Source organism: Perissodus microlepis, chromosome 6, assembly GCF_051167445.1.
Source record: "Perissodus microlepis isolate ML-2025 ecotype Zambia chromosome 6, ASM5116744v1, whole genome shotgun sequence".
Lineage (NCBI taxonomy): Eukaryota > Metazoa > Chordata > Actinopteri > Cichliformes > Cichlidae > Perissodus > Perissodus microlepis.
The window spans coordinates 32,845,756-32,872,101 of NC_140466.1; the positions used below are offsets into that span (position 1 = coordinate 32,845,756).

Genomic DNA, 26,346 nt, shown 5'->3' on the forward strand with positions numbered 1-26,346 from the left:
AGAATAATCCCCTGATCTGTGCAACGACTGAAGGGTGGTCTAACCCCTGAGGTCGAAGAAAGAAGAGCAGAGAATCACCCGACTGGAAGACACTGATAGCTGCAGCAATAAAGTAAAGGTTAAAAGCTCCTTGGACAGAGGTTCTAGTCTGAGTATGTTTGAAAGGTACAAGGTGGCACCAAAATGAGGTTGGGGAAACTGGAGCACCAAGATAAAGCTGTGGGAGAACTGGAGAGCGATGGGAGTGTTATCTGTAACTACTGTTGTTGTAATCATAGTTTTTCTTGCATCTGAACTGCGCAATCACAGAGGTCATCCAATATGGTCCACTCGTTAAACGGGGACACAGGGCCTCAGGACTAAGAAGACGAAATGGACCTCACAAACCTGGATTCTAGGGTGTAAGTGATCTCTTTTAAAAGAGATCAAAGGGGGACTGTGAGATTATTATATTATCTTATGCCACGTTATGCCCCTGATTAATGATTGTGAAATTATTATGTAGTTTTAGTTTGCATTATTCTCCTGAATTAGAAGAAGGTGATAACTATTACATTTGTTAAACTGATTTGTATTACATTAGGCTGCTGATTTATTGTGAATGAATGATATTGTTTTATGATGCATTATACTGCTGAGGTATAAGAAATACTGTTTTCAGAGAGTCAGGACCTTGCTTTTTCTGATAATAGAGGAGACAGAGCACATTCCACGGGAGCTTCACTCCCGCCGTTGTTAAAGGTAGACGAAATAGGGAGCCAAGGCCATAAGTCAGGCTTGCTTTTGATTAGAGAGTCCCAAACATGATAGCTTGAACCAAGTTTGAAGAATTAAGAGACCAATTGAGGAGATAAGTGTGGGAGGCGTAGTAGGGAAAGGTGTTTGTTTTTGTCTAATGTCTCAGAGGGTGTTGTCTCATTCCCTGGGCCAGAGGACGGCTAGAGAGGGAACGGTGACCCGGGCCCATGATGCCATTGATGGACATGGAAGCAGCTGAGTGGGTCGAGGAGTGACACAAGCAACGTATGGTGACCTCTTGTGGTCAAGAGGTCAAAAGCGGGAGTGTGGAGATCAGGGAAATATTTTACTGCTACTATTCATAACCATCATCATTACCATTACATTAATTATCATTTCATCAAAGCATTTATTCAATAGATTACACATGTTCTTAGTTAAGATTATTACACCTATCACAGAGAGCGTCTGTCTGGTAAAAGGTTAGAAGCATCAACGGGCGGGGTGAGGCTGAGTGCGTTGGAGGTCGAGACACACACACACAAACAGTAGTTAGACTCATATTTAGGTAAGAGTTCAAATAATAGTTTGCAAAAGCTTGTGATTGCAAAATTGTGTCTGCCTAAGGGACAGTTTGTTCCAGGAGATAAGCGAGAGTTAGAAGATTAATAGGAAGCACCTGGCCTCGAGACGGAGAAGATGTCCTTTTAAATGTGTCAAAAGTCGTCAACAGAACATTTGTGGTTTTGAAACTTATGCATGTGTTGTATCTGCTTGACGCATGAGGGGGCGTCATAAAAGTAAACCCTGATGGTATAAAACAACTGCTTGTGTATCATTGGGCGGAGATCGATGCTGTCTGTGGGCAGTGTTCATCTCCCCACGCGCGTGTTCATTAAAATCATTGTTTGACCGAAGCTCTTCTGGACCATTATTGTTTTGTGCTCACCCTCAATATTTGAACTCGTAACAAACAGCAATAACGGCAAAACATGTAATGGACGTGCTGGTCAACTAGACAACATCATGTTTATGTAATGCTTTGGGTCTCTTATGCAAAGTAAAGAGACTGAAATAAGGTGTCCATGAGTATCAGTTTTCAACATTCAGTATTAAGAGACAAAGACTGTACGGGTTGGGCCAGTCGTCAAGTCCTGGAGCAAAGTAAGCCTGCAAATCAATAAGATGCAAATCAGTTTATACCTTTCATATAATGTTTGAATTTGTTTATTCTGAGTTTTATTGTTCAGTTAGTTTCCACAGTTCATATATCATGTGTAATTTTTCATTAGTTTCAGTGTTTGTTTGTATTTTATTCTATTCTTGATGGTTGTGTTGACAGATTTGTCCAAATTTAAAGCTATAGATGTGAACTTTTGGTTCCTTTATTATTACCTGTATAATTAGTTTCAGTGTTTGTGAAGTGGGGAAGGAGGACCCAAAAGCAGGACTCGTGCGATGGACAGTGCTCTTTATTTACAGTGGAGTAAATAAGACAACACAATAATCCCTTGAGCTCTCTCGACTCCTGTGTCATGTCTTCACCCAAAACTCCGTGCTCTCTGCTCCGTGGCTGCTGTCCACCTGTGCTCCACTCTCCTCCTCCTGGGAAAAAAAACAACAGAGGCAGCCGTCAGGACACCATGCCGTCTAATCAACAAAAAACAGTCCCAGTCTAAATAATCTAAAAGACCAACCACGGCTCCAGTGATGGCAACACACAGTTCTAGTGACCAACCCAGTGGGCGGCACTCGAGACAAAGCAGTTCAGGTGGCCTGCATACATTTAGTATCAGGCTTTACAAAAAAAAGTATCAACTATGTTAGGATCCATGTTGATCATGTGTGATGTGTGTTTACATTTGAAGGTGTTTGTGGATTTGTCACCTCTCTTCAAGGTGTGGTTTGTGTTTGATGCTGAAAGAGATAAAGACTGCTGATTGGCTGAAGTAGGGTTCAATAAAAATTGTTTGGTTGTTGTTTTGGGCACCGCTCAGGTCCACATTAAATAAACTGCTGCTCATGTGTGTTTGTAGGTTCTCAGTCATCCAGGTCATGGTTGTCTAAGGAGCCTGGAAATAAAGTGACTTTACTTCTTTAAGGTTCTGGATGATGTTTAACTTCTGATCCAAGAAGCTTCTTCAGTTGATGTGCTTCCTTTGCTCATTTTCCACCTCTGCACAGTTTCATTTGATGACAATGCAGTGCAGTTCTCCCAAACATACAACAGAGGGCGCTATGCACATTCACTGAAGTGCAGAAAAATACAAGTGGAGGAGGAAACAAAGAGCAGCATCAAGAGAGAAAACTGAAGTGTTCAAAGCGAGTTACTTTAGTCTCTTATTGTAATATTAATCGACATCTAAACATCACGTTGATGCTTCATGTTTGAGTTCCGTGTCCTTTTACTGCTCAGTTGGAAAATATTGATGCAATTTAAAAGAAGAGGAGAAGAGTAATTTCTCTGTACTACTTCAAAAGTAATTTGAAAGCACTGCCTCATATGGAAAATTAATCATGATGAAATCCTGAAACAAATAGTGTTTGTGAATATGAAGAGTTTAGTTTTCATTTTGGTCTTAGAAGTATAAAAATGCAGGACTGAAGACAAGATGGAAATGATGTGTTATGAGAAATAAAACACATATGTCGCTATGTACTATAATTTTATTTTGTTTATTTTTTGTTCTTGTAGGTTTTTTTGCTTTAGTGTAAATTTTGAAAGCACTGCTTTTAGTTTGAAAATTGGATTCAGTGTTTAGAGTTCGGACAATACAATGGACGGTTTCAAGAAATGTATTTTATCAACAAAACTTATTTTGATGGTTACTGTATTTATTTTAATGCCCTTAGTGCAGTGATTGAAAAAAAGTTCATCTGACACCAATGAGCCAACAGCCTCCATGTAAACATTTCCACCCCCAACAATCAACTCAGATTTATGAAGTTTATCATGTTCAGGCCCTGCAGCTGATTGGTGGCATGTCTGATCAGAAAGCCTTTCTGCATCTTCACAGTGTGAGTCTGAGAGTTTCTGAACAACAGGATGAGCTGCTACACACGTGACACCACATTCAAACACACACACAAGCTGCAAATCTGACACAATATTTTAGACCAAAGAAAAAGGTTCACAATTTGCAGTTAACATGAAGATATTCTAGAGTAGAAACAACACACAGCACACAAGTTTCATGTAGAGATGATTGTTTATTCTGGATGTTATTTTCATTCAGTTATTTTCCATTATTTTGAGCAATTTTCTGATTTATCCAGTTCATGTCAGAACAAACATTCACAGTAACAGCTGGTCCAGTACAGACACGTTCAAAACCAGAACTGATTACACCATAAATCATGTTGTTGTAAATCACTCCACCACCAGAATCACCCCGAGAGAAGAGAAATGTAGTTTGTGCTCCCCAAAATATCTAAAACATACACAGATGATATACAGTAATATTAGCAGTCAACTAACCCCACGTGCATCTACTTGATGTTCTTCCAGACACAGCCTGTTGTTATATGGCACATATGCAGTACACTGAGAGTATCTGGTAGGCTCACAGTCAGCAACACACATGTCTGCACACTGAAGATTAGGTGGTTCATCAGGGACTAGAGAAAAAGGAAAAGAACAAAAGTTATTCATAATCTTTCAAAAGCTAAAATTTTGAGTAGAATGATGTTTCATCTTTTTTTATGTTTCCAAATGATTTTTAAACAAGGAACTTGGCACACAGTATATCTACTCCAAAATTTACAAAAAGAAAAAAACTTGTTCTTCATACAGTATTAAACAAATACATAAATGTAAGTATAAAACAGTCACAGAAACCGAAATCAGATTCTAGCATTAACTGAAATAATCAAACAAAATATGGTCTTACGTGTGTGGCCGGTGGCATTTTAAAGCGATATACCTTGCGAAAGTTGTGAAGTGCTGAGGAAAATACTGTGTGTCTGATGGGGTGTTTTTATATAGGTGGACTTGGTTTCAGTTGACCTCTGACATGGAGAGATGAAAAGAGCAGTTTGTAAAGAAAAAAGGTGAAAAACTATGGAGGTTTAGTTAGTCGCTAGGAGGTGTCATTGTTAGATAAAGGAGCAGTTTGTAAAGAAAAAAGGTGGAAACTATGGAACTACAGTTGGGATGTGTGTGCTGGGATGCTCTTGATAAGTATGCAGCTTTTATTGTTTTATGACTTGTTTTGCTGACTGTTGGGGCCCTACCTGTAACCCCCTCTGTCTAATCATCAAGTCTTACTGTTGCAGTGCGTTTGTGTGGCTACTAGACAATTATAGGTTGCATTAAAGGAACATTGGGGGGGGTCGATACAGTGCTATTGTGGCTAGTTAAGAATATGTGGTTTTTAGAAGTATCACAAGAAAAGTTTATTTCTAAAAGGATACATGTTGTTTGTGGTACTCTGTTTTAAAAACTACTAGCCTCTGTGTCTTTCAGAGCACAAAAGAAAAGTGAAATGCTCCTAAACTAGTTAAAAAGTGCCTTTATATTACTACTGAGGTTGAGGCAGTAACAAAGTTCTTTAAATCATCAGGCAAGAAAATCCAGAAACCTTGGGTTAGCCGTGGCTATCCGGGTCATCTGAGCCCAAATAGCCTCCTCCTGCTTTCCTGCACAGGAAATAATCCAAAGTCCGTTAAATCCAAAAAAGTCACTGAAATAAATGTCTGCTGGGTAAAACACAGTCAGGTTAAAAGCGAGCCGTTTAATGTGGCTGATAAAAGAGTACAAAAACAAAAGGCAGATGCACACAAGAAAGAACCTAACTAGAACTAAACTGGGAAAACTAAATGCAAAGAACAAAACCTTGAACGTTGCAAAAACATAAACATGGAAAATCCGGGAGACATGGAACAACAGACAACCTGACAAAGAATGAACAGAAACACACAGAATAAATACACACAAGGTTGATTAGGGGGAAGTGGAAACACATGGGGAAACAGCTGACACTACTCTGACATAACGAGACAAAGGAAGCAAAGCTGACTACACTGACATAGGACACAGACCTTCAAAGTAAAACAGGAAACATGAGACGCAGACAAGACAATATAAACTTGATAACATAAGACACGCAGCATGAAACACATAAAGGGCAAAGGGAGACTAAAACACAGGGGTAGAAGACACAAGGGGAATCTAAATAAACAAATGAGCTTAGATAACCTAATGAACTTAAAAATAAACCATAAACATCAAAAATAAACTAAAACTTAAAACGCTGGGTCAAAAGACCCAGGATCGTGACAGTGGGAGGTTGAAGCCTATCCCAGCTGCCACAGGGCAAAAGCAGGACAGGCTGCCAGTTTATCACAGGGCTAACACAATATATGTGATAGAAAATCAACTGAAATGTTTGATATTTATTTATAATAATAAGAGAATAACTACTATTTATAATAATATTATAGTTGTTATTATAAAATGTGCTGTTTCTGAGCACATTTCAGACGCTTTTTGAAATTCTGACTTCTCTGAACTCAGTGTAAGGTGTCTGCTCCCTCACTGCGGCTGTACCTGGAAGTACTTCTGCTTCTTGTCTTCCCCTAATGCAGCTTTAAAGTATTAAGTATGAAGCAACAGTGCTTCTCTTTGCGCCTCTGAAATCTGTGTTCTCTCTACTGATAAACAAAAGAAACAATGTAAAATGTATTAATAAATCAGTAACAAAAATATAGCGTAGAAGGTAAGTAGAGATTTTCATACCATCTTCAAGCCTAATGCTTTTAAGTCCCACACTCAATGCAGCCTGACTCAAAACCTGATTATAAATGGTTCAGCACAGACAGAGAGGCACAAATGTTTAGTATTAACCTAAGTTACTGATCATTTACAGTATTACAGAGTCTATCGGTCTTTGCATGATGTAAACATTCCTGTAAGTTTCTAGCTGACTCTCAGGTGTCACAGGTGTGCCAGCAGGAAAGTGGGTCAATAAACCTGCATCCTGAAGTTTGTCATGCAGGATTAAAGGAGCCAGACTTTGTTCACACAGGTAGAATTTTATTTTACACTGACTCTGGGTAAGTATGAGTATCATACGGTTTAAATGAAGCGCTAGAACTATTAGAAATTTATTATAGATCCATTGAAGCTAATCGGGATATTTACTGTGAATCTGTGGATGCGATTAACCATGTTACTGGTAACTTCATTAACTAGTAACTTAGCAACTTAGTCATAACAGGAGTTAATATTTCTGTCTAGACACCATTTAAATAGTAACCGCTTTACCACAATATAAGCTAACCCTTACACCGTAACTTTAAGCTAGCACCATAAAGACTGTAAAACACGTAGTAATATCTACAAATGCAGCTCAAAGCTCTTATATCAGCACTCGCAGTATTACTCAACACAACCACATTAACATTATTGAGTGCAGTGTTGGGGAGTAATACATGTACAGGTGTTACGTATGTAAAATACAAAATATGAGTAACCACTTCGTCACAGTTACCGTTTAAATAGGTGATAATTAGGATACAGTTACTGAAATAAATGGATTACACAGCAGTCATTTTCTGTTTCATATGTTAGGATATCCCATCTCTAATTTTGGTAATTAAACGCATTGCCGGAAACCCAAATAAAACACGTAATAAGAGGCTCGAATGTACTGTTGATGTTGATGGCGTCAGTTACACAATGGACCCGGAGCCAGCACAACAGAGCCAGCAGCAGGGCAGGAATGCATTTCTTACTTGGAAATTCCAACACCACTTCACATTTAAAGAAGAAAAGGATGAAATCTGACCCTGCAACGCAAACTCTGTTTCCTAGCAACCAAGCTGCTCTCAGCATCAAAGACTCCACCTCCAACCTAAAGAAACATCTGGAAGTAAGTTTGTTTTTAAAAACTAACGTTAGCCTACTGAAACTACCGTCAGTATCTAGGATGTACTACTGCTGTGTGATATTTTTATTATTACTGAAGGCTACTCACCACCAAGCTAACATCAAATCTTATCTTAACATCTTATGTTAACTTATGTTAACATAAGTCTTTGCTCCTCTACAGTAAATATTCAGGGAGATTTGGGCTTAACAGCCAATTAGTAGAGAAAAACAAACAAGAATTTGCAGGATGTGATCGCTACATTCATGTAGTTGTAAAAAGCATGACAATATATTAAGTCTGTGAAGGTTCTCAGTCATCAGGTCATCGTAGTCTAAAGAGCTCGGAAAGAAAAGCGTCTGGACTTCTTTAAGTTGCTTGAAGATGTTCTCGGATGAGAGGTGAAACGTTTTCAAGCAGCTTAAAGAAGTCCAGACGCTTTTCTTTCCGAGCTCTTTAGACTTTTAATATATTAAGTAATTGAAAGTATTCAGAATACGTTACTCACAATGAGTAACTTAATGGAATACGTTACAAACTACAGTTTGGGGCATGTATTCTGTCATTTGTAGTGGAATACATTTTAAAGGTAACTTTCCCAACACTGACTGAGTGATTACTGACACTCGCTGACTTTTTATAGTCACTCTATAAATGCTGTCCATTTAAATCATCTCACTTGTAAACACTGCCGTATCCACCGGAGATCAGTGAGAATGGATTCTGGAGTCTTTCCATCCTCCTGTTAGTGATCCTCCATCTGAATGGATGATAACAACCTTCTGAACTGACTAGCAGGTGTAGAAGGCCCTACTAGCCCATATCTATGGGACTGATCACTGCTGATAAACCCACTAAATGGATGGATAAGAGCTCTGGTTACATTTGGAGTTGGGCCACAGCTCTGCACAGTGGCTGCCAAATGGTCGTCTTCTATTGTGAAATTCAGCACAGCAGAGAAGAAATAGCACATTATGACACAGTATGATGGAAAGGCAAATAAGAAAAGTGTGTAAATTGATAGATTCAACTCATGTTTTACTTTACATTTGGACAGCATGACTGCTCTTCCCTTCCATCAAGTACATTTTTCCATTTCTAGAATCCCTAGAAGCTAGAAACACAAAACAAGGCTACGTCCACACGTACACGGGTACTTTTGAAAATGGAGATTTTTCGTTTTTTAAAAAAATCCTGTCCACAAAAACGAAGGAAAACGCTGCTAGGAACATGCCAAAGCAGCAGATGGCGCTATATTCCTATCCGTGTAGAAATGTTGGCCAATCAGAAGTCAGCCTGGGTGGGAAAGAGTAAACAAAGATGGCGCATAGAAGCAGAACTGAGTCCTATGTGTGGAGGGACAGTAACTGTGTAAGCATTTAAACACTGCAGAGAGTAAAATTAACAGTAATGGTATTTTGTGTAAGTCCGCCATTCTAGAAATTCATTTCACCGAAACAATAACCTGGCGCACAGTGTGGCGTTAAAAAATGCGCACACCTTTGACGCTGCGTTTTCTCCGTTTTTCTCGTCCACACGTAAACGCAAAAACTGAGTTTTCAAAAATATCCACCCTGGCTGGAGTTTTTAAAAATCTCCGTTTTCAGTTACCGAAAACGCCGTTTACGTGTGGACGAAAGGTGCAAACGCATAGAAAAATCTGCGTTTTCAAAAATACCCGGGTACGTGTGGACGTAGCCCAAGATACTACTGTTATTATTAAATAGTTTCAATTTGTTTCTTAGTTTATTTGTGATTTAAATTTTCACCTTTCATCTTTATGCTTAGTTTGTTCTGGTTACTTTGAATTTTGTAGCTTTGAGCTTATTTCTCAGACTATCTCCTTTTGTAATTTGTAATTAAAAATAGTTCAGTGAGTTTATTTTCCTCCATTGTCCTGCGTTCTGTGTCACGTCTGTGTTTCTGTTCTTGCACACCAAGTTACTTATTGTGTTAGTCTGTTGTCTCTTGTGGTTTTTATTTTGTTTTACGTCGCTTGTCTGTTTTCTTATTTAGGTTCAGCTGTCCTCCCAGGTGTCTCCTGTTTGTCCTGAGCTCCTTGTGTATTTACTCCCTCAGTTTGTCTTAATTGGTTGCTGTGTCCTCCCTCTCTGTATTGTTTCCTTCCTCAGTGTTTCCCTGGTTTTGCTAGTATCCAGTTTCCCTCCTGCTGCCCTGCCACTGTGTTTTTGTATTTTTTGCTACTGCATTGAAGCTGATCTTTGAGTTCATCCTTTGTCTCCTGAGTTCTGAATTTGGGTCCATATTTGAAATATATTCGAAAAACTAACTCTGTAGGTGCTCACACGCCACTGCACGCTCATGCATGTGTGGGAAAGAAAGAGAAAGAGAGAAATACTGCTACAAGCTAGTTGTGATAAATGGTCGTTTAAATTGTGTCCAGGTAATGAACCATTAAATCTCCTCTTGCACCATCTGAATCTCTCTGCAATCACATCACATAGTATGCATATTTTAATTTATACAGCCAAATATCACAAATCCGACCTTAAGGTCTTTGCCACCTGGACACATCACCAACCGCTCTGAAGAAGCTTAGAGTGGATTTGGAAATAGACACCTGAGGTGAAAGAATTCAATTGATTAAAGTTGTGCTATTATTAAAAAGGTAACAATATCAAGATATGATCCAGGAGGATGTGAAACAACTTCTTAGGTTATGTACTTATTGATTTTCAGTAATTAACAATGAATATTTTTATTTTACAACCATGCAAACATGACTGATTAACCTGCATGGGGAAAAACTGAATATTGAGTATTAACAACTAAGAGTGCAATAAGTGACCACTAAAAGAGGCCCACACAAAAAGTTTTAAGGCTGTAAGACAGCTGTATGTCACAGAACAATGAACTTCATTTTGCGCTTACTCAGAATCAAATAGCATTTCATATCTTTGTTCACTAAGGCAGGAAAACAGCCTCAAGGTTTTTGTAAATTTTTCAGAATGTCTGAATTTTATTAGTACATTTTTCTAGCCATGTTGCTGGTTACAACCATAATAACTGGCTCCTGGCTAAGACAATATGTTGTTCAGGTGGTAAGCCTCTTCTCTCAGGTTTCACAGTGTGCACAGAGGTGGATTTGCACAAGAGAATCTTTCACGACCATAGCTGTGAGAAAAATGATCGTCTGTATCACGTAAAAATAACTGCAACTAATGAAACACATGATTCTCTTTGTGGCGGCTCTCTGATCCACAGCGAGTGGGTTCTAACTGCAGCTCACTGCTGGAAAGATCAACCTGGATGGTGAGAAATGACTGTTTCACATATTTTAAAAAAACAGTCCAGAGACAAAAATCATTACTGGTATTTTGTTCTTTTACCATTTCCATTGTTTAGGACTATGTCTGCATATGTAGGAATTCATCCAGGTCCAGGAAGAATGGTGACAATTACTGATCACAAAATCTTTGAGGACCAAACAGGAAAACATGACATCATGCTTCTGAAAATCGACCCACCAGAGAATAAGATTAAGCCTGTTGACTTACCTAAATGTACACGTTGCAAAAAGTGAGTTTTGAGTAACTTTTTAAGTGTAAAGTTTGAATTCTGGAAGTCCTTAATATGTTGACATAATATGTATTTTTCTTGTTTAGTTGGTTGGTTTTTTAAACATCCAGGAAGAGCAAAAAAATGTAGCAACATCTGTAGTCTATGAAAAAAATGACATCATGCTTTTGAAGTTACAAACCCCCATTAGTGACTGCAGAGCTTCTTTATTAACAATAATGTAACTAAGACTTGAATATTGAGCAAAGGGTTCTGGTTTTGATTTTAGGTACCTGCTTAGGAGGTACATCCATGATCTATAATAACTGACAATAAAACACGAGCATGAGGAAATGGAAGGAAATGTAATGTTTTAATAAAATGTTTGAATCTGCAAAGTTAGATTAGCTGACTTAGAGTGAACTGGAAATACCCAGCCTGCAGACTCCATTCAGATGATTTATTTTGTGCTCACAAAACATGGATATGTACTATTTTTTTTTTTTTTTATTTGTAGGCTGCGTGTCATTCAGATTGCAGGCTTTGGTGGTTATACAGTCAATGCAACCTACCACAAACGTAAGACCAGTATTGTTTTGATTACTTCACAATTTTCTAGTTTATATAATATTTTAATTTTTCTTGTGTGCCTGTTATAGTTACATTTTCATTTTATTTGAAAACTGTGATGACATAAAGTATTTATTTCTTTTTTTTTGTGGATATACTGTCAATTTCCCTCCTTTTTAAATGCTGCTCAGCTTCTTTTAAAGAACACATTTTGTTCCAGAAATGAGGCAAAGCATGTTTCATGTCTGATTTCCTTGCATGAAACACGCAGTAGCTTTTGTTTTTTACATTTTTTTCTCTAGTCCCTGGTACACCGCCTCATCTCCAGTGTGCAAAGATGCATGTTGTTGAGTGTGAGCTTAACCTCCATCCATGTAATTCAGCATTCTTATGGCCAAATGGAAACACGATGTGTTACAAAGAACCTCGAGTGGACACATGTCAGGTGAGTTGCCATGCTGCCAACATTTTATCTGTATCATTATCAGATGTTTTGGAACAAACATAATTTATGTTTTCTCTCTCAGGGTGATTCTGGTGGTGGAGTGATGGCCAAAAACAACAAGATTCATGGTGTGCTTGTTGGTGGTTATGAACATGCCAGTACCGGACCTGCTACTTCTCTGAAGGTCTGCTCTTACATTGGTTGGATAAATCAAGTCATTACACGGAGTAATGGAAAATAATAAAATTAAAATAACATTCAAAATAAACAGTCCTCAATGCAAGAAGCTGCTTCGGTGTGAATTGTTTCTACATGTGAACTTTCGATTGTTAAAATATAAATATGTCATGTGTGTTTTCAATGTAGTTTCAGGCGTCAAGTAGATCATTCAGTTGTTCAGAAACTGTGATGTTTGCATTGAGGTTGTTGGGTCATTTTTTCCAGATGATATTAAGTACAATTACTACAGTACAGCATTTAAGTACAAATGTGAGGAATTTGTACTTTATTGTATTTTATTTGGTCTTTCCATCACATTTGTGGCTTCTTCTCCACTGCTTCTAAGTGGAAATTGGCACATTTAACTTCACTACAAATATCTGACATCTTTACTTGTTATTTTACAGATGACAACCTCTGAGGCCGTCGCAGAGCAGCTGTATTTGTACTGACATTAGATTACACACAGGTGCACTCTGTTTAGTCATTAGCACTCATCAGGCAATGTCTATGGGCAACTGACTGCACTCAGACCAAAGGGGGCTGAATAATTACGCACACCCCACTTTGCAGTTATTTATTTGTAAAAAATGTTTGGAATCATGTATGATTTTCGTTCCACTTCTCACGTGTGCACCACTTTGTGTTGGTCTTTCACGTGCAATAATAAAATTGATTCATGTTTGTGGCTGTAATGTGACAAAATGTGGGAAAGTTCAAGGGGGCCGAATACTTTTGCAAGCCACTGTATATGTGCTGTGTTCCTCCATCTTTCTCCCTCTCTGTCAACCCCTCTCAGTCTTTGTGCAGTCACCCAAAGGTTAATTATAAAAGTATATCAGAGTTTACAACCGAATAAAAGGCATAAACTGGTCCATATCAGTTTGCTGCTGCTGGTGAGGGCGTTACTTGGATCTTGAAGCATACAGGGCTTACAACAGCCCTGAAATCTTTTGAATTTTCACTCAATAACAGCACCTTTTAAAGTTATTTGTTTTTATTTATTTAAACGTATAGTAAAATTAATATAAAGTGGTAAATGTTATGCACTACCTAAAGTTTGAAGTCACAGAATGATACTACTTAGTGCAGTTTTTAATCATTACCAGTCTTCATCTTAGAGCTTGTGCTCTTATTGTGCCATGATGTCTCCTTTTAAACTGTGTGGATGTTCACCTCTTCTTCATCCTTCCTGTTCCTTTCACCAAACTGCTCACTCTTGTTCTCCTCTGATCTCACTTCCTGTTCTGGTTATAAGAAGAATGCAGTCAGCATGTGTCAAAGACACTATAGCTTTTATCACTCTTGTCCAGCATAATAATTATCATGTAACTGCAAGAAGACTTAATGAAACTGAAACAATGCACCCTAACACAGGCATTTGAACTGTACACTGATGAGTACATGAAGTGTACCTCTACCTCTACAGCTGAAAAGAGTTTGCCTCTATAATTTCTGGATCTACTGATTTGTTTCTGATGTATCTCTTCTTTTATTTAGCCTGTATTATGTACAGAAAGATGATGAAATCCTCTTTGAGAAAGTGTCCTTAAACTATTTTTCCTGCTTCTTACTGAGTTTCCAAGCTACCTCTTTGTTAAGTGAATAAACTATTTGAACAAGAAAGATATCATGGCATTTATGATGATACTCTGTGTGTGTGTGTGTGTGTGTGTGTGTGCGCGCACGCTCAGCAGAGGGGAGGTCAAGACAGGAGCTCGCTGAGTTGACCTGGTACATCAAGTTTGGATTTCCCCAGTTGTTGGTAAACATAAAAGATTTGAACTTAAAAGATTTTGAGTTCATGCACACTGGAAAAAAAATTCTCTTCATCACAATCATTTGTTTAAAAATATGGCTATTTTACTGATCTATGGTTATTATTAAAGAGGAAGGAAAGAAGAAGAGGAAGCCTGAGCCCAGGTTCTGTCCATTTTCATAACAAGTGACAGCACAGACATCTGAGCTTTTTCCTCATAAAGATTGTGATGTGAAGCATCAGCAGGTAAAGTGTCGTTAAAGTGTCACTTCAATAATGCTGCTGGGAGAAAGAAGTGTTGACACATACTAGTTTTGAATAAAAGGCTTAAAACACAAACAGTCTAATACTGGGTGTTGCTTTTAAGCTTAAAGAATATAATAAGTTCTAAGACAATTCAGTTTACTTCTTACTGTCCATGTTGTGTTGTGGTATTTACTTTATCATGAATGTACGCTACTTTGTTCTAGCGACTGTAAAAAATAATTTGTATTCATGAAATAAACTAAACTTTCACAGTCTGCATCTTCCACAGTTTTCATGCTTTTGTTCGCTCCAAATTTGACACAAACCCACAGACAACCAGAGTTAACTAACTATGTGAAGCAATCACAGACACTGTATTGGCTGATTTTTCTAATAAACACAATCAGGTTAACATCAAGGTTTAACATTGAAGGAGATTTGTTCCATAGTCACAGTTATGCTTGTATTTCCTTTACTTACATCCAACACTACTATGTTCTGTTTCAATCCAGGTGCTGGCAGTTTATCCTTTGTTGTTTGGACAAATAAGCTTAAAGCTAAACCTTCATGGTTTTGATGGGAAATTGTGTTAAACCATTGCTCAACTTATGTCTGCATGAGAGCAGATAATTATGATGTACTTGTAAAAAAGACTTGATAAGCAGGTCACAGCTGAATCAAGGGGTAATAAAAATAAGACCACGCGGTCTCAGCACGACTACACATGCAGTGAGTTATCGCACACATTTGAAAGACTCATTGTGTAACTCAGGATGTGACCCCTTATAAAGGAGACAGAGAAGTTCTGTTGTTCAGTCAAGTAAAACCTGGTGAAAGCGCAATTCTAAGACTCTGGTCGTTGCTTAAGTGTATAAATAAAAAATCTTTTTTTCATACATTCTTTTCTTACTATATTAGTATAATCGCCAAATCGATCATTTCATATTTATCTCCTGAAACGATCTACTGTGTTTCCAGAGTCCCAGGTTTAGTGACTTCCTGTCCACCATCACATTAGCTGAGTAGTTGTCACATTTGAGGGGAGCAGAGAAGATCAGACACCAGTCAGCAGGTCAGAGGCCATCTCTCATTTCACAAATCAATCACTTGATTTATAAATGGAACAAACACCCCATCAGACCAGGTAATGACCCATTATGAGACAACAGCCGTCTGAGAGGAGATGTTCTGTATCACAAAACATGGGAAACAAACAAACTCTAGGCATTCTGAAATATATAAAGCTCAACAAAAAAACAAAACCATATCAGATCCTGATGTAATTAATTTTGTTGTCTTTATTAGTCATTTAAAAAGAGGTCCAGAAAAAGTGTCCAGGAAGAGATTCTACTATTTATGCAGCACTGCCCCCGTGTGGCCACAAAGACACACAACAGCTTCATTTCTCAGCCTGTTGCCTTCTTTTTCCTTCATGATGTAAACAGTGAAAGAACCGAAAGAAGTCAACCCATAAACTGTTAAACTGACACAACAGTCATGATGATTATGTAGCAAGTTGTAGTTGACTTTCTGGTGGTCGTTTTGGTATACAATTTAAAAGCCATTTTCTTTTATAAATACACCATACACTTTGTTCTCGACCATTTCTTTTCCTCATATCCTTAACGGACAGTGGAGGAACACTACATCTAGCTTCTGTTTAACATTTATCCAGGCGCCCCCACACTGTACCTCTACAGAAACCAAGGGAGAGAGACAGACACACAAAGATTTCCACTTGAATCTTGATCTCAAAATAGAAAAAGTTTTATCACAAAATAATTACAAGAGCACAAATAAAAACTCAAAACCAAAGACAAATGAAATAAAAAGGCAAGGCCCTGCGACTGAACACAGCACATCTTGCACACCTTTAAAATTCACAAATTTCAGTTTTCTTTGTCAGTCTGTGGTATTAAAAAAATCTCAACATGATGACCAATGTTTGACCTTTCACCTCCAGCATAGTTTTCTCTGGATTTTAATCTGGCCACTCCTGAAATGACATTTATCAGTGTATGTACAGCATCCATTTTTGGTTTAGACAGTCTGACACAGACCGTCTCCATGGCAACCTCCAAGACTCCTTTTCCTAAAAAAAAAAGTCTCTATATGACCACCAACAAACCTGTTACACCGTATTTTTTTCACCAGCTCACCTTTGCTGAAGGTTCTCATACAAATCTAAACATCTTTTGAGAAAGTCCACATCACTCTGATCTGTAATGAAAACAGAAAAACAATGACAACACCAGCAGAGGCCTCCGACATAAACCTGGCAACATAAATCTAGATAACTTTGCTTATTTATCTCTTAAAACATTCAACAAAGATTAAATTTCTAACAAATATACCAATATAAATATATATTCCAGAAACAGGACATTCCAGTTAGATCCTCTCCAAACTTATACTGGGCAGCTCAGCCCATCATCCACTTTTACAAAACAGAAAGCCGCCTGATACAACAGCCCCAAAAGTGACAAAAATCCACCTCCAAAAAGCAAAACTTCTCATAATGGAAAAACAAAAAAGATTGTCAATCCTATCAAACACTTTCTCTTAATCTAAAGAAATTATTCCAACATCAAACTGTACAATTTACAAATAACTACCAAGTCTCTCATGAGAAAACTCTTGTTCACATTAGAGCTGTGTGGTACACAGTACGACTGATCTCTGTGAGTGATTCATTTCACAAAGTGTTTCAGCCTGGTGGCCAGTACTTTTGAAGGAAGTTAGTAATCTGTGCATAACAGAGCCACGTCTCCATTTCTAAGCAGAGACAAATCTCTGTTTTTTAGGGAGAAGAGAGAGCCCCACGTGATGACTCGATGCCAGTAACAGTCTTTTACAGAAGTCTGCAGGCAGCCCACCCTGTGCAGGAGCCAGCTGACCAGCAGCAGCACTAATCTCCTCCAAAGAAAAGTTAGCATCCAGGACAGCTCTGTCCTCAGAGCTCAGCTGAGGAAGCCCCTGCAGCAGCTTCTCCACTCAAGCTTTATTACTTTCCTCCATCCCTAACATGGTGGTGTAAAAGTCCACGGCATACTGACCTGCTCTTGAAGCTTTCACCAGTGGCTTCATGGTGGTACAGTACTCCCTAAGGAATGCAACTTCTGCAGGACTCAACCTGTAAGACACAACAACAAAACCCACCATGACTATAATAGGGATCTTCTGATTTAATATTAAGAGTCTGCTCACGTTTTTAACCATCCATTAAGGAAAATTCACAAAATTTGCAACCATATTGGTAGGTGTCCAATTTTACTCACATTTTCACCTTGAACTCCTCACAAATGCTCCTGATGGCATTTTCCCCCTTCTCATCAATGATGCGTATTATCCTTTCAATGACAAGGTAGGTTGAATTCCATTGTGTTGCATTGGGACGAATGATCTGTAGTTCACACTTGTCCTCTACCACTTCATTAGCCAAATGAGACCGGCCAGTTTTGTTCCAAATGGCCTGGCATTTTGCAAAGGTTGCACGGGAGAGCCTCTTGTAGGTTTCATTCATGCTCTCTGCTAGGGCAGCATCAGATGTTGCCACAAGGTTTAGCAGGTGACATGCACATCGCTGATGAGGCGGGAGTTGATACTCCAAACCAGAGTCTTCATCAAGAATTGCACTTGCCTCATGGTAGTCAATATGGTCAGTCAGGTCAATAGTTTCTGGGTCTGCTTCATCTTCAGCTTCATCTGCATCATTTTGTGCCCCAAACATGTGGAAGGCCTTGACAAAGTTGGATCCACTATCAGTTGTGGTTCTTACAACTCTGCCTCTAATCTTGTATTGGCAATGGATATCATCAAGCACACCAGCAAGCATGTCAAATGTGTGAGACCCTCTCAATCTTTTGCATACTGGTGCTGCAGATCTTCTTTCCAGGGACTCTTCCTCTATCCAATGGCATGTGACTCCAAGGTAACTTTTCTGATGAGCTGACCAACAATCAGTAGTGGTAGCAACAAATCTGACTTTATCCAATGCTGCAACCAAAGTCATCTTCATGTGATCAGCAGCTTCACAGATTCTGGCACAGACAGTGGGTCTGGAGATGACTTTGGCTTGAGGTTGTAATGTGGTAACCAATTCTTTGAAAGATGGCTGTTCTACCACTGCAAATGGCTGTAGACCCTCACATATGAAATTGATGACAAGCTTGTCAACAGTTGCTTGTGGAACATGTTTGTTTGCAGCTCTCAACATCAGGTCTGGTAACTTGGCTTGTGTATTTGCTGAGAGCTTGTTTGGTGTGGCAGTGGTCTTTCGCTGACGAGATGTTGATGCCACAGTGATATTGTACTGCTCAATCTTCGATGGATGTTTCCTCTGTAGAGATAAATATTATCATACGTCAGGTTCATACATTACTTCATAACATCACTGTGATTAACACTAAAGGAAAACACATTTTTAAAACATCATTCAACTAGACATGAGCTAATCTTTGATTGTTTAGCATAGTATAAAAGAGTGGTGAATTTGATCAAATCTTGCAGATATATTGCTGTATTTATTTACAAATGTAAACCAATTTTGAACGATCATTGCAAAAAACATGAATTTCTGTATACATTCTAAGTTCTGTAATCTGTATACTATCTGTAAAAAGAGTATCGACCAATGTATCAGTATCTAAATTTTTAACTCCTTTTTATCAGTATCACCCTAAAGTTTTCAGTATTAGTCAGGTCCTAAAAATACTAAGAGAGCAAAATATGTGTATATAGCAAATCTAATTTAAGAAAAGGGATCACATACACAAAAATGCTGCCCATACAGCTAACAAATAAAAACAATCCACATTATGTTCTTTAAAAAAAATATATCATATTGGGAAACATATAACTCTACTGATTAAGAGCCATGTCACTATGATAGACCTATATCAGGCCAATGATACTGATCAACTGATCCATCAATCGGGCTCTGGTACATGTCAGCTGAGAGCTGGAAGATTAATTTGAGATGCAGCTCAGCACTGTGTTCAAGTTTTTGTTTTTTTTTTATAGGCCAGCTGATTGTAGGCCTGTGAGTTTTAAATGACTACAAATTTAATTTATTGTAATGACGGTGGTTATCCAAATAATAAGCTAAAACATTCCTATGAATTGTAGCTCAATTATGCATGCACACACGCACATTAGCTAGCTCCGTCTTATTTTACTATCAGGCTAACCAATGGCGGTGACAATATCTTAGCCAAACTAATAACCTTAACACACATGAAAAATAAGAAGGCAATATTGTACACGTATAGTTGTAAAACCTCTTACCTCAATGTGTTTTTTTAAGTTTAGACGCTGAAGTCTTGTAAGCTGAAATGACTGTAGAGGTCAAACAAAGTTTGCACTGCATCTGGACGCTGTCTCCTTTTCTCCCTCTGTACATGAAAAATTCCTCCAGGTATGGCCACGGGCACGCGTCCTCCGTCTTTTCTACGTCGTTTTCATGGTTGACAGTGTTGTCCTCTGTCTCCATTTTGGCTTCTTTGTCTCGAAATCTTCCGTCTATAAAGTAGTTTGTACTCCACCATTTAGCACCTCTAGACACCTGTGCCTGCTGCTGCAGCGGAGTTTATTCTTTGCTTACGTCTTAAATTGGCACGTGTTAAGATATTCATTGTGTGTACTCATGTTGTACAGTGTTTAACTGGATTATGGTTACTGTGGTTTAACAGAGACAGTATTTTAGTTGTCACCACAAGGAGGCACTGTTTCATTGTAAGATCACGGATGCTGCGTCATCACGCCCCTAAGAAGAAAAAAGTACACCACAACGAAAATGGCACCCATGAGGAAAGTTTTGCCGCGTGTTGATGTGGAATAAAGTTCCCAAAATATTAAGGACATTTTTGACTCCGTTGTCATTTTCCTTCGAGTTGATCGCTGTGATGCTGCAATACTCAACAGCACGGTTGCGATTGCACGGCCTTATTGGCTGCAAAAATGCAGACGAAAGGTTTGAATATTAATTCAAATTGTGGGCGTACTCAGTAGCGACTTTTGATTTTATAAGTAGCGAAGTAGATTACATGGTGTAAGTTGTACTCAAGTATGAGTAAAATTACACACTTGAAAAATTACTCATAAAAGTACAAGTACCCAAAAAATCTACTTAATTACAGTAACGTGAGTATTTGTAATTCATTACTTCCACCCCTGACTGTAAATGACCATTAATTAACTGTAAATTACACTGCCATGAGCTCCATTCATATAGTTATATCATGTGCACATGTGTTGACAACCGTAACCATGGCCGCCGAGGGTATATAAATGCTGCACAAGGTTCCAAACGTCTGTTTACACTTGCTCGTGGACTTGTTTCGACCTGCTCCAACCTCAGCCTGTGGAAAGCTAAGTTTTGGAAAACACTTTACTGAAAGCGGATTTAACTTGAAAGCACAACAAGTACTTCATCTGTGGATTGTTTGTACTTGTTTTTGTTTTTCAAGTTTGAAGATGGCTCGCCGTGGACCCGGACTCCCCGACTGTCACCTGGACTTCGCTGCAGGTACGTTTGAAAATTTCTTTAAATGTAAATTACTGTAATAATTTAACAAGTTCCAGTGTGAATATCAAGTTTTAACGTGATCAAATATGTGTATTCCAAGATTGTTTCCCGTAAATTGTTTGTAAGCTTTAAATTTTCCGGGAGAGGTGTAGAAATTATTAACGACTGGTGTATGAATATGAAAAAAAGGTGTTACTTTGATTTGAAGGCTTCAAATTTGACACTTTTCTTTAAAATGAAATGGTTAAAAATAGCTTAATGGACTAAAATTTGTAAAATAACCAAAAATCAGTTTCCGTGGTAACGGCATCTTCAAGATGTCATGGCGTCAGAACACGCAGGTGTAAACAGATCCAGGTCGCCTCCTAACATCCTTTTCTTCTCCGGATCAAAGGCTTTATTGACATAAACTATATTTTTTCTCTGCTGCAAAACACAAAGATAAAAAAAATACAAATAAAATAATATCAAAAGAATATGAAAACAGTAGTAATAATGGCATTAAGACCTATCTTCTGTTACAGTAATGCTTTTAACCTTATTGGATAGCAGAGAGAGATATTGTACACAGGGATATTTACACAGGGATAGCATGTTTACCACAGATTAGATGTATCTGTCCTTATGGCAGATACAGTCCTTGTGCACATTTCTAAAAATGTGGATTCTGCGTTAAGAGTTTCTGTTTGTTTGTTTGTTTGTTTGTTTGTTTGTTTTTCACTTGACCATCATTTTCAGACATACCTGCAGAGCTTTGTGTGTGCAATTTTTACTCTTGCCAAGGAGGTTGTGTTTTTATTTTAAAAAAAAATTTTATATTTAGGACATGCGATTGGTACATGTGGTCTAAATGTTACATTATGGTTTGCATCCACATATTTAACTTATGAGCTTTTTTCAAAATGTGTGACATCGTGAATTGTAAATAAAACAGGAGAATGAGCTGCATGGTTAGTTATAAATTTACTGTAGTATATTTATATAATAAGTTACTCATGTCCGGCTATTTACAAATCAATACCTATTATCCATTACCTATTCCAACATAGTGTTTGCATAAAGGCTTACAAAGAACAAATAAAACAAATTGAATGTACACAAAATACAGTGTCATATATAGTGTCAATATAGTGTCACCTTAAAAGTACACAGAGTGAGCTGCCTTGGTGGAGGTTTGGTGGTCTTCTATTAAAAAACTTCACTTAAAGATTGAACAAGTAGAAGTGTCATTCAGTCTGACATAAAATGCTTTTCTCTCATCCTCTGCTCAAACTAACAGATGTAGGTCTGTTGCTTTAACACTGGGTGTCTATTACATTCCTAATGTTATTTTAAAAACTGTTTCCTCACAGGGCGTCTTGACTATGTGGTTGAACGCCCTGCAGAAGAAGGCCTTCCTGAAGTCATCAGGATCCTGGATGACAGTCTCCAGAGCACCACCTCTTCTGGTGAAGCTCAGGACACTGATACCCAGCGTATCAGCGAAGGTGAGTATGGTGAGTATATTCTTATCTCATCCTCCCCCTCTTCTGATGAAGAACAGGACACTGATACCCAGCGTATCAGCCAAGGTGAGTATGGTGAGTATTTTTTCCCTCTCTCACCCTCACCTTCTTCTCAAGAAGCACCAGATGCTGATGACGGTGAACAGCAAGGTGAGTATGGTGAGTATTTTATCCCTCTCTCACCCTCACCCTCTTCTCATGAAGCACCAGATGCTGATGACGGTGAACAGCAAGGTGAGTACCCCCCCTACCTACCTGTAGACGATGACGAGGTGAGTGAACAGACTGACAATTCATCTGACTGGAACGACTCAGAAGAGTGGGGGGATTGGCTTAGCGATGACTCGGGGTATGACACCATGGATGAGAGAGATGATTCCCCTCTCATCCGGGAGCACCCTCCAGAGCCGTTTTGGCACGATTGGCAACATCCTATTGCTCCAGGTGCTGCCCCCATCGCCATGCCGCCTTTCGGCCAGGCCAACGCCCCACTCTTCCCTCGAGTTGTTGCCCCAGTTGGTGATCCGCCAGCTGCTCCTCCCTCAGCTGCTCCCTCTGCTGCTCCTTCCTCAGCTGCTCCCTCTGCTGCTCCTTCCTCAGCTGGTCCCTCTGCTGCTCCTTCCTCAGCTGCTCCCTCTCCTGCTCCTTTCTCTGCTGCTCTCTCTGCTGCTCCCTCTGCTGCTCCTTCCTCTGCTGCTCTCTCTGCTGCTCCTTCCTCTGCTACTCCCTCTGCTGCTCCTTGCTCAGCTGCTCTCTCTGCTGCTCCTTCCTCAGCTGCTCCCTCTGCTGCTCCTTCCTCAGCTGCTCTGTCATCTGCTTCCTCAGCTGATCTCTCTGCTGCTCCTTCCTCAGAAAAGAGAAGCAGAGAAGACATCTGCACCGAAGAGGTAAGTGCAAAGAGGTGCAAGGTAAGTGACCAGTTTGATGCCCCTTCAACATCCTCAGGTAGTTTTGGAGTCAGACGTTTCTGGGAGAGGCCTTTTAACCTTTCCCTTGATGACAGTGACTCTGATTAGTTTATGTTAGAACGTGTTTTTAAACTTTGCCTTTGTGTTTTTGTTTTTACAGATATAAGAACATCTGACTCGGACATGTGAAATGTATTGTTTTTTTCTTGATATGTGACATTAATATTAATATTACATTGTGACTGAAAGGTAGTTTTTTAGTTGTTATTACTTCCAGTTACGTCCAAGATGGAGCTAACACCCCACCCAGAAGACAGCCTTACCCCGACCAACCCGATGAGAAGGATGGATGACCAAGTGAAAAACGGGAGAGTGGTGCTGTGTTCCAACTATGTAAGTTATCACCTCACATTGACAACAAACTGTATTGAAGGCGAAATTCTTCCAATAGTTGGTATAAATCATCATCCTATGTCAGCAGCACTGTAGGTTTAGGTAGGTTTAGGTTTAGGTTTATTTATATTTTTCATGTGTATACGTTGGGTTTAAAATTGCTTTTTAACAACATACTGCAGCTACCAACAATGAAAATGCTGTTTTGTGTTAAAATGACGTCTTTCTTGTGTTATTGCTTTGCAGGGAAGCTGAGAGTGGACAGAGCTGCACAGAGGACCAAAGATCCACTCTCAGCACTTCATACCTGACTGGCCACAGCACCACCCCTCCTCACCCTGGGTGAGGAGGGTCCTGACCCCGCCTGCACAGAGGGAGTTGTGAACATGCACTTCTGTGTCGGTGGGTTTAGGATCCTCCTCACACACACACAGATGAAGACTGTCACTGGAAGATGTCTCCATTGCATCAGCAGGACGTAAGCATTTGTAAAATATTACAGTTTGTGATGTTTTATACATATTTTTATTGCATCATTTAAAACTATGAGATATAAAATAAACCAATTTTCATAACATTTTCTGTGTATTTAGTTGTTTTCTTAATAAGTTATTTGGAACATCAATGCAACCTGTCAGCTTTTTATTGAGGATTTAGAAAGTTGCTGGTGGCCCGAGTGTGTACAGTGGGGTGTTGTTTTTGTCACATGGTGAAAGTGACCTCATGGGGAGCAAAAAGAACAACTGAACAATTTGGGGATTCACAGACTTTCGTAATCGCTAAAAACAATTAATAAAAATTGTTCTGTGTGAACTAAAAGCTCAAATATAAACCATCCTGACACACTGACACAAATGATCTGCTGTTTATAAGCAGGACAGTGTTTTCATGAGCCTGGGTGAAGCTAATTTGCATGAGTTTAACCTCCTGGTCAAAAACTTGCATGACTCTGTTATCACTCTAACTTTCTTCTGTTTATTTATTCATTTTTGCTAATTGTAGTAGATTAATATGTTCACCAACTGATTCTTGGCCTGAATGTTTGAATGTTTGCAGTTTCAGGTCCTACTGATCAGTTTTAAGTATTGTAGAAAGTGAGCAGCAATTAAATCGAGTTCTGGGATGAAATGGGACAAAAGGGTAATGTGACAGCCACATTAGTTCCCTTCCCTCGTTTAACAATGTGTAAGCAAACTGCTTTAACCTGCAATTTACTGCATGTTGTTAGGCTGCATGGTACAACCACAGTCTGCTAACCACCCGTGGTGATCGAAGGTTTTGAGGTCTTGCTTGAGCTACTGATGAAGTTTTATCAAAGCTTGTTAAGTTTCCCAACCACATTTTATCCTGATGGTCCAAGGCTTACATCTTTATGCTCACAAACATACTTCTGTAATTAATCAGTGACCGATTTATTACTTTAAGTTACAGTGTGAGGGGCATTAATGAACATAAATCAGATTTAACTGGATTATGTGTTTAGGTCAAGAGACACAGACCTTCATCTTTAAGAGGCTCTTCTTGAATGTCTAATCACGATGTTTGCCATGCAAATACACTGGGCGGTTGTTTTTAACAGAATCATTTAATGATTCTGATGAAATGAAGTATTGTTTCAATGAGCTGTGGCACCATTCTTGCTTTAGCAGTGAAAGGAGTCAGGTAGGGCTCCATCAGGAAGAGGGCCCCAGAGGTCCTATGCCCCCGCCCACTTCCCTGGGGCTTGAACATCAGTGGATTTCCACTTAAGCAAAGCCTCATCAAGTTCCTGCAAACAGCTCTACACACACACTATCATGTACAGAGTGTGGATGCTGTGTCTAAGACCACGATCATTGTGTTTCTACCATCTGGTGCAAGCTTCATCTGTCTCACTATGTTCTCCTAAAGGCCAAGACAGCAGGACAGTGAAATCAATCTCACTTATAGGTGCCAGAAATTAGTGGATATGAGATTAATGGTGGTAATCAGGTTATGCATTTGTTGTCTTCTCAGCAGGTGGGAAACATCTCTCTTTATTTGTTTATGTACATGTGTATCAGAAATCTATTTTCCTGTACAGCTCAGGTTTAAGGCACAATGTTGATCTAATCTAATGAAGATCAGTGTCTTTTTAGAGTCAGTGAAAATACTGACATTAGTGATGTTAACCCTTGACTAAGAGTTTCTTAGTCAAATGTTAATGGGAAACACATTTCCACACCACCATCTTCTAAGCTGTGATGCTACATGTGCAGCAGCAAACGTCCAATTAGTACCGATCAGAAGGTTGGAGGTTCGATCGCTGCCTGATCTGGTCTGTATCTCAAAGTATCCTTGGACACGATACTGAACCCCAAACTGCTCTTTCATGAGTCCATCAGAGTATGAATGTTAGATAGAAAGAACTTAGGTGCAGAAAAGTGCTTGTATGAATGAGGTGTATAAAGTACTTTGAGTGCTTGAGTAGAAAAGTGCTATTTAAGAACAAGGATGTGCAAGAATTTGCTAGACACGCTCTTCTTTTTCCAAAACTAAAAATGTTATTTCAAATTTGGCAGCCTGTGTGTCAAAGAGACTGAAGAGTAACTAAAGGGCAAAGTCCAGGAATACAGCCAAACTCAGGAGATCAGTTAGGAGCACAACTGAGCAAAGGTGATTCAAAAAAAT

The 26,346-nt window shown here is 38.9% G+C and overlaps 2 protein-coding genes across 4 annotated transcripts; both read left to right on the forward strand.

Annotated features, from left to right (window-relative positions):
- Positions 1 to 10,763: 10,763 nt before the first annotated feature.
- Positions 10,764 to 13,652, forward strand: LOC146386037 (trypsin-like). Its single transcript, XM_084932066.1, has 4 exons — positions 10,764 to 11,147; positions 11,644 to 11,705; positions 11,999 to 12,141; positions 12,224 to 13,652. The coding sequence occupies exons 1-4, from the start codon at positions 10,888 to 10,890 to the stop codon at positions 12,380 to 12,382; spliced, it is 624 nt and encodes a 207-aa protein (XP_084788192.1). The 5' UTR covers positions 10,764 to 10,887; the 3' UTR covers positions 12,383 to 13,652.
- Positions 13,653 to 19,426: 5,774 nt separating this feature from the next.
- Positions 19,427 to 25,765, forward strand: LOC146386038 (uncharacterized). 3 transcript variants are annotated; one of them, XM_084932056.1, is made up of 4 exons: positions 19,427 to 20,336; positions 20,833 to 20,891; positions 22,244 to 23,697; positions 23,944 to 25,765. In XM_084932056.1, exons 1-3 carry the CDS (start codon positions 20,194 to 20,196, stop codon positions 23,410 to 23,412), a joined length of 1,371 nt encoding a protein of 456 aa, XP_084788182.1. In that variant the 5' UTR covers positions 19,427 to 20,193; the 3' UTR covers positions 23,413 to 23,697; positions 23,944 to 25,765. The 3 variants fall into 3 exon arrangements, with proteins under 3 accessions (XP_084788182.1, XP_084788183.1, XP_084788181.1); XM_084932057.1 differs by lacking the exon at positions 19,427 to 20,336 and having other exon boundaries at positions 20,622 to 20,891; positions 22,244 to 22,378; positions 22,547 to 23,697; XM_084932055.1 differs by lacking the exon at positions 19,427 to 20,336 and having other exon boundaries at positions 20,622 to 20,891.
- The last annotated feature ends 581 nt before the right edge of the window (positions 25,766 to 26,346 follow it).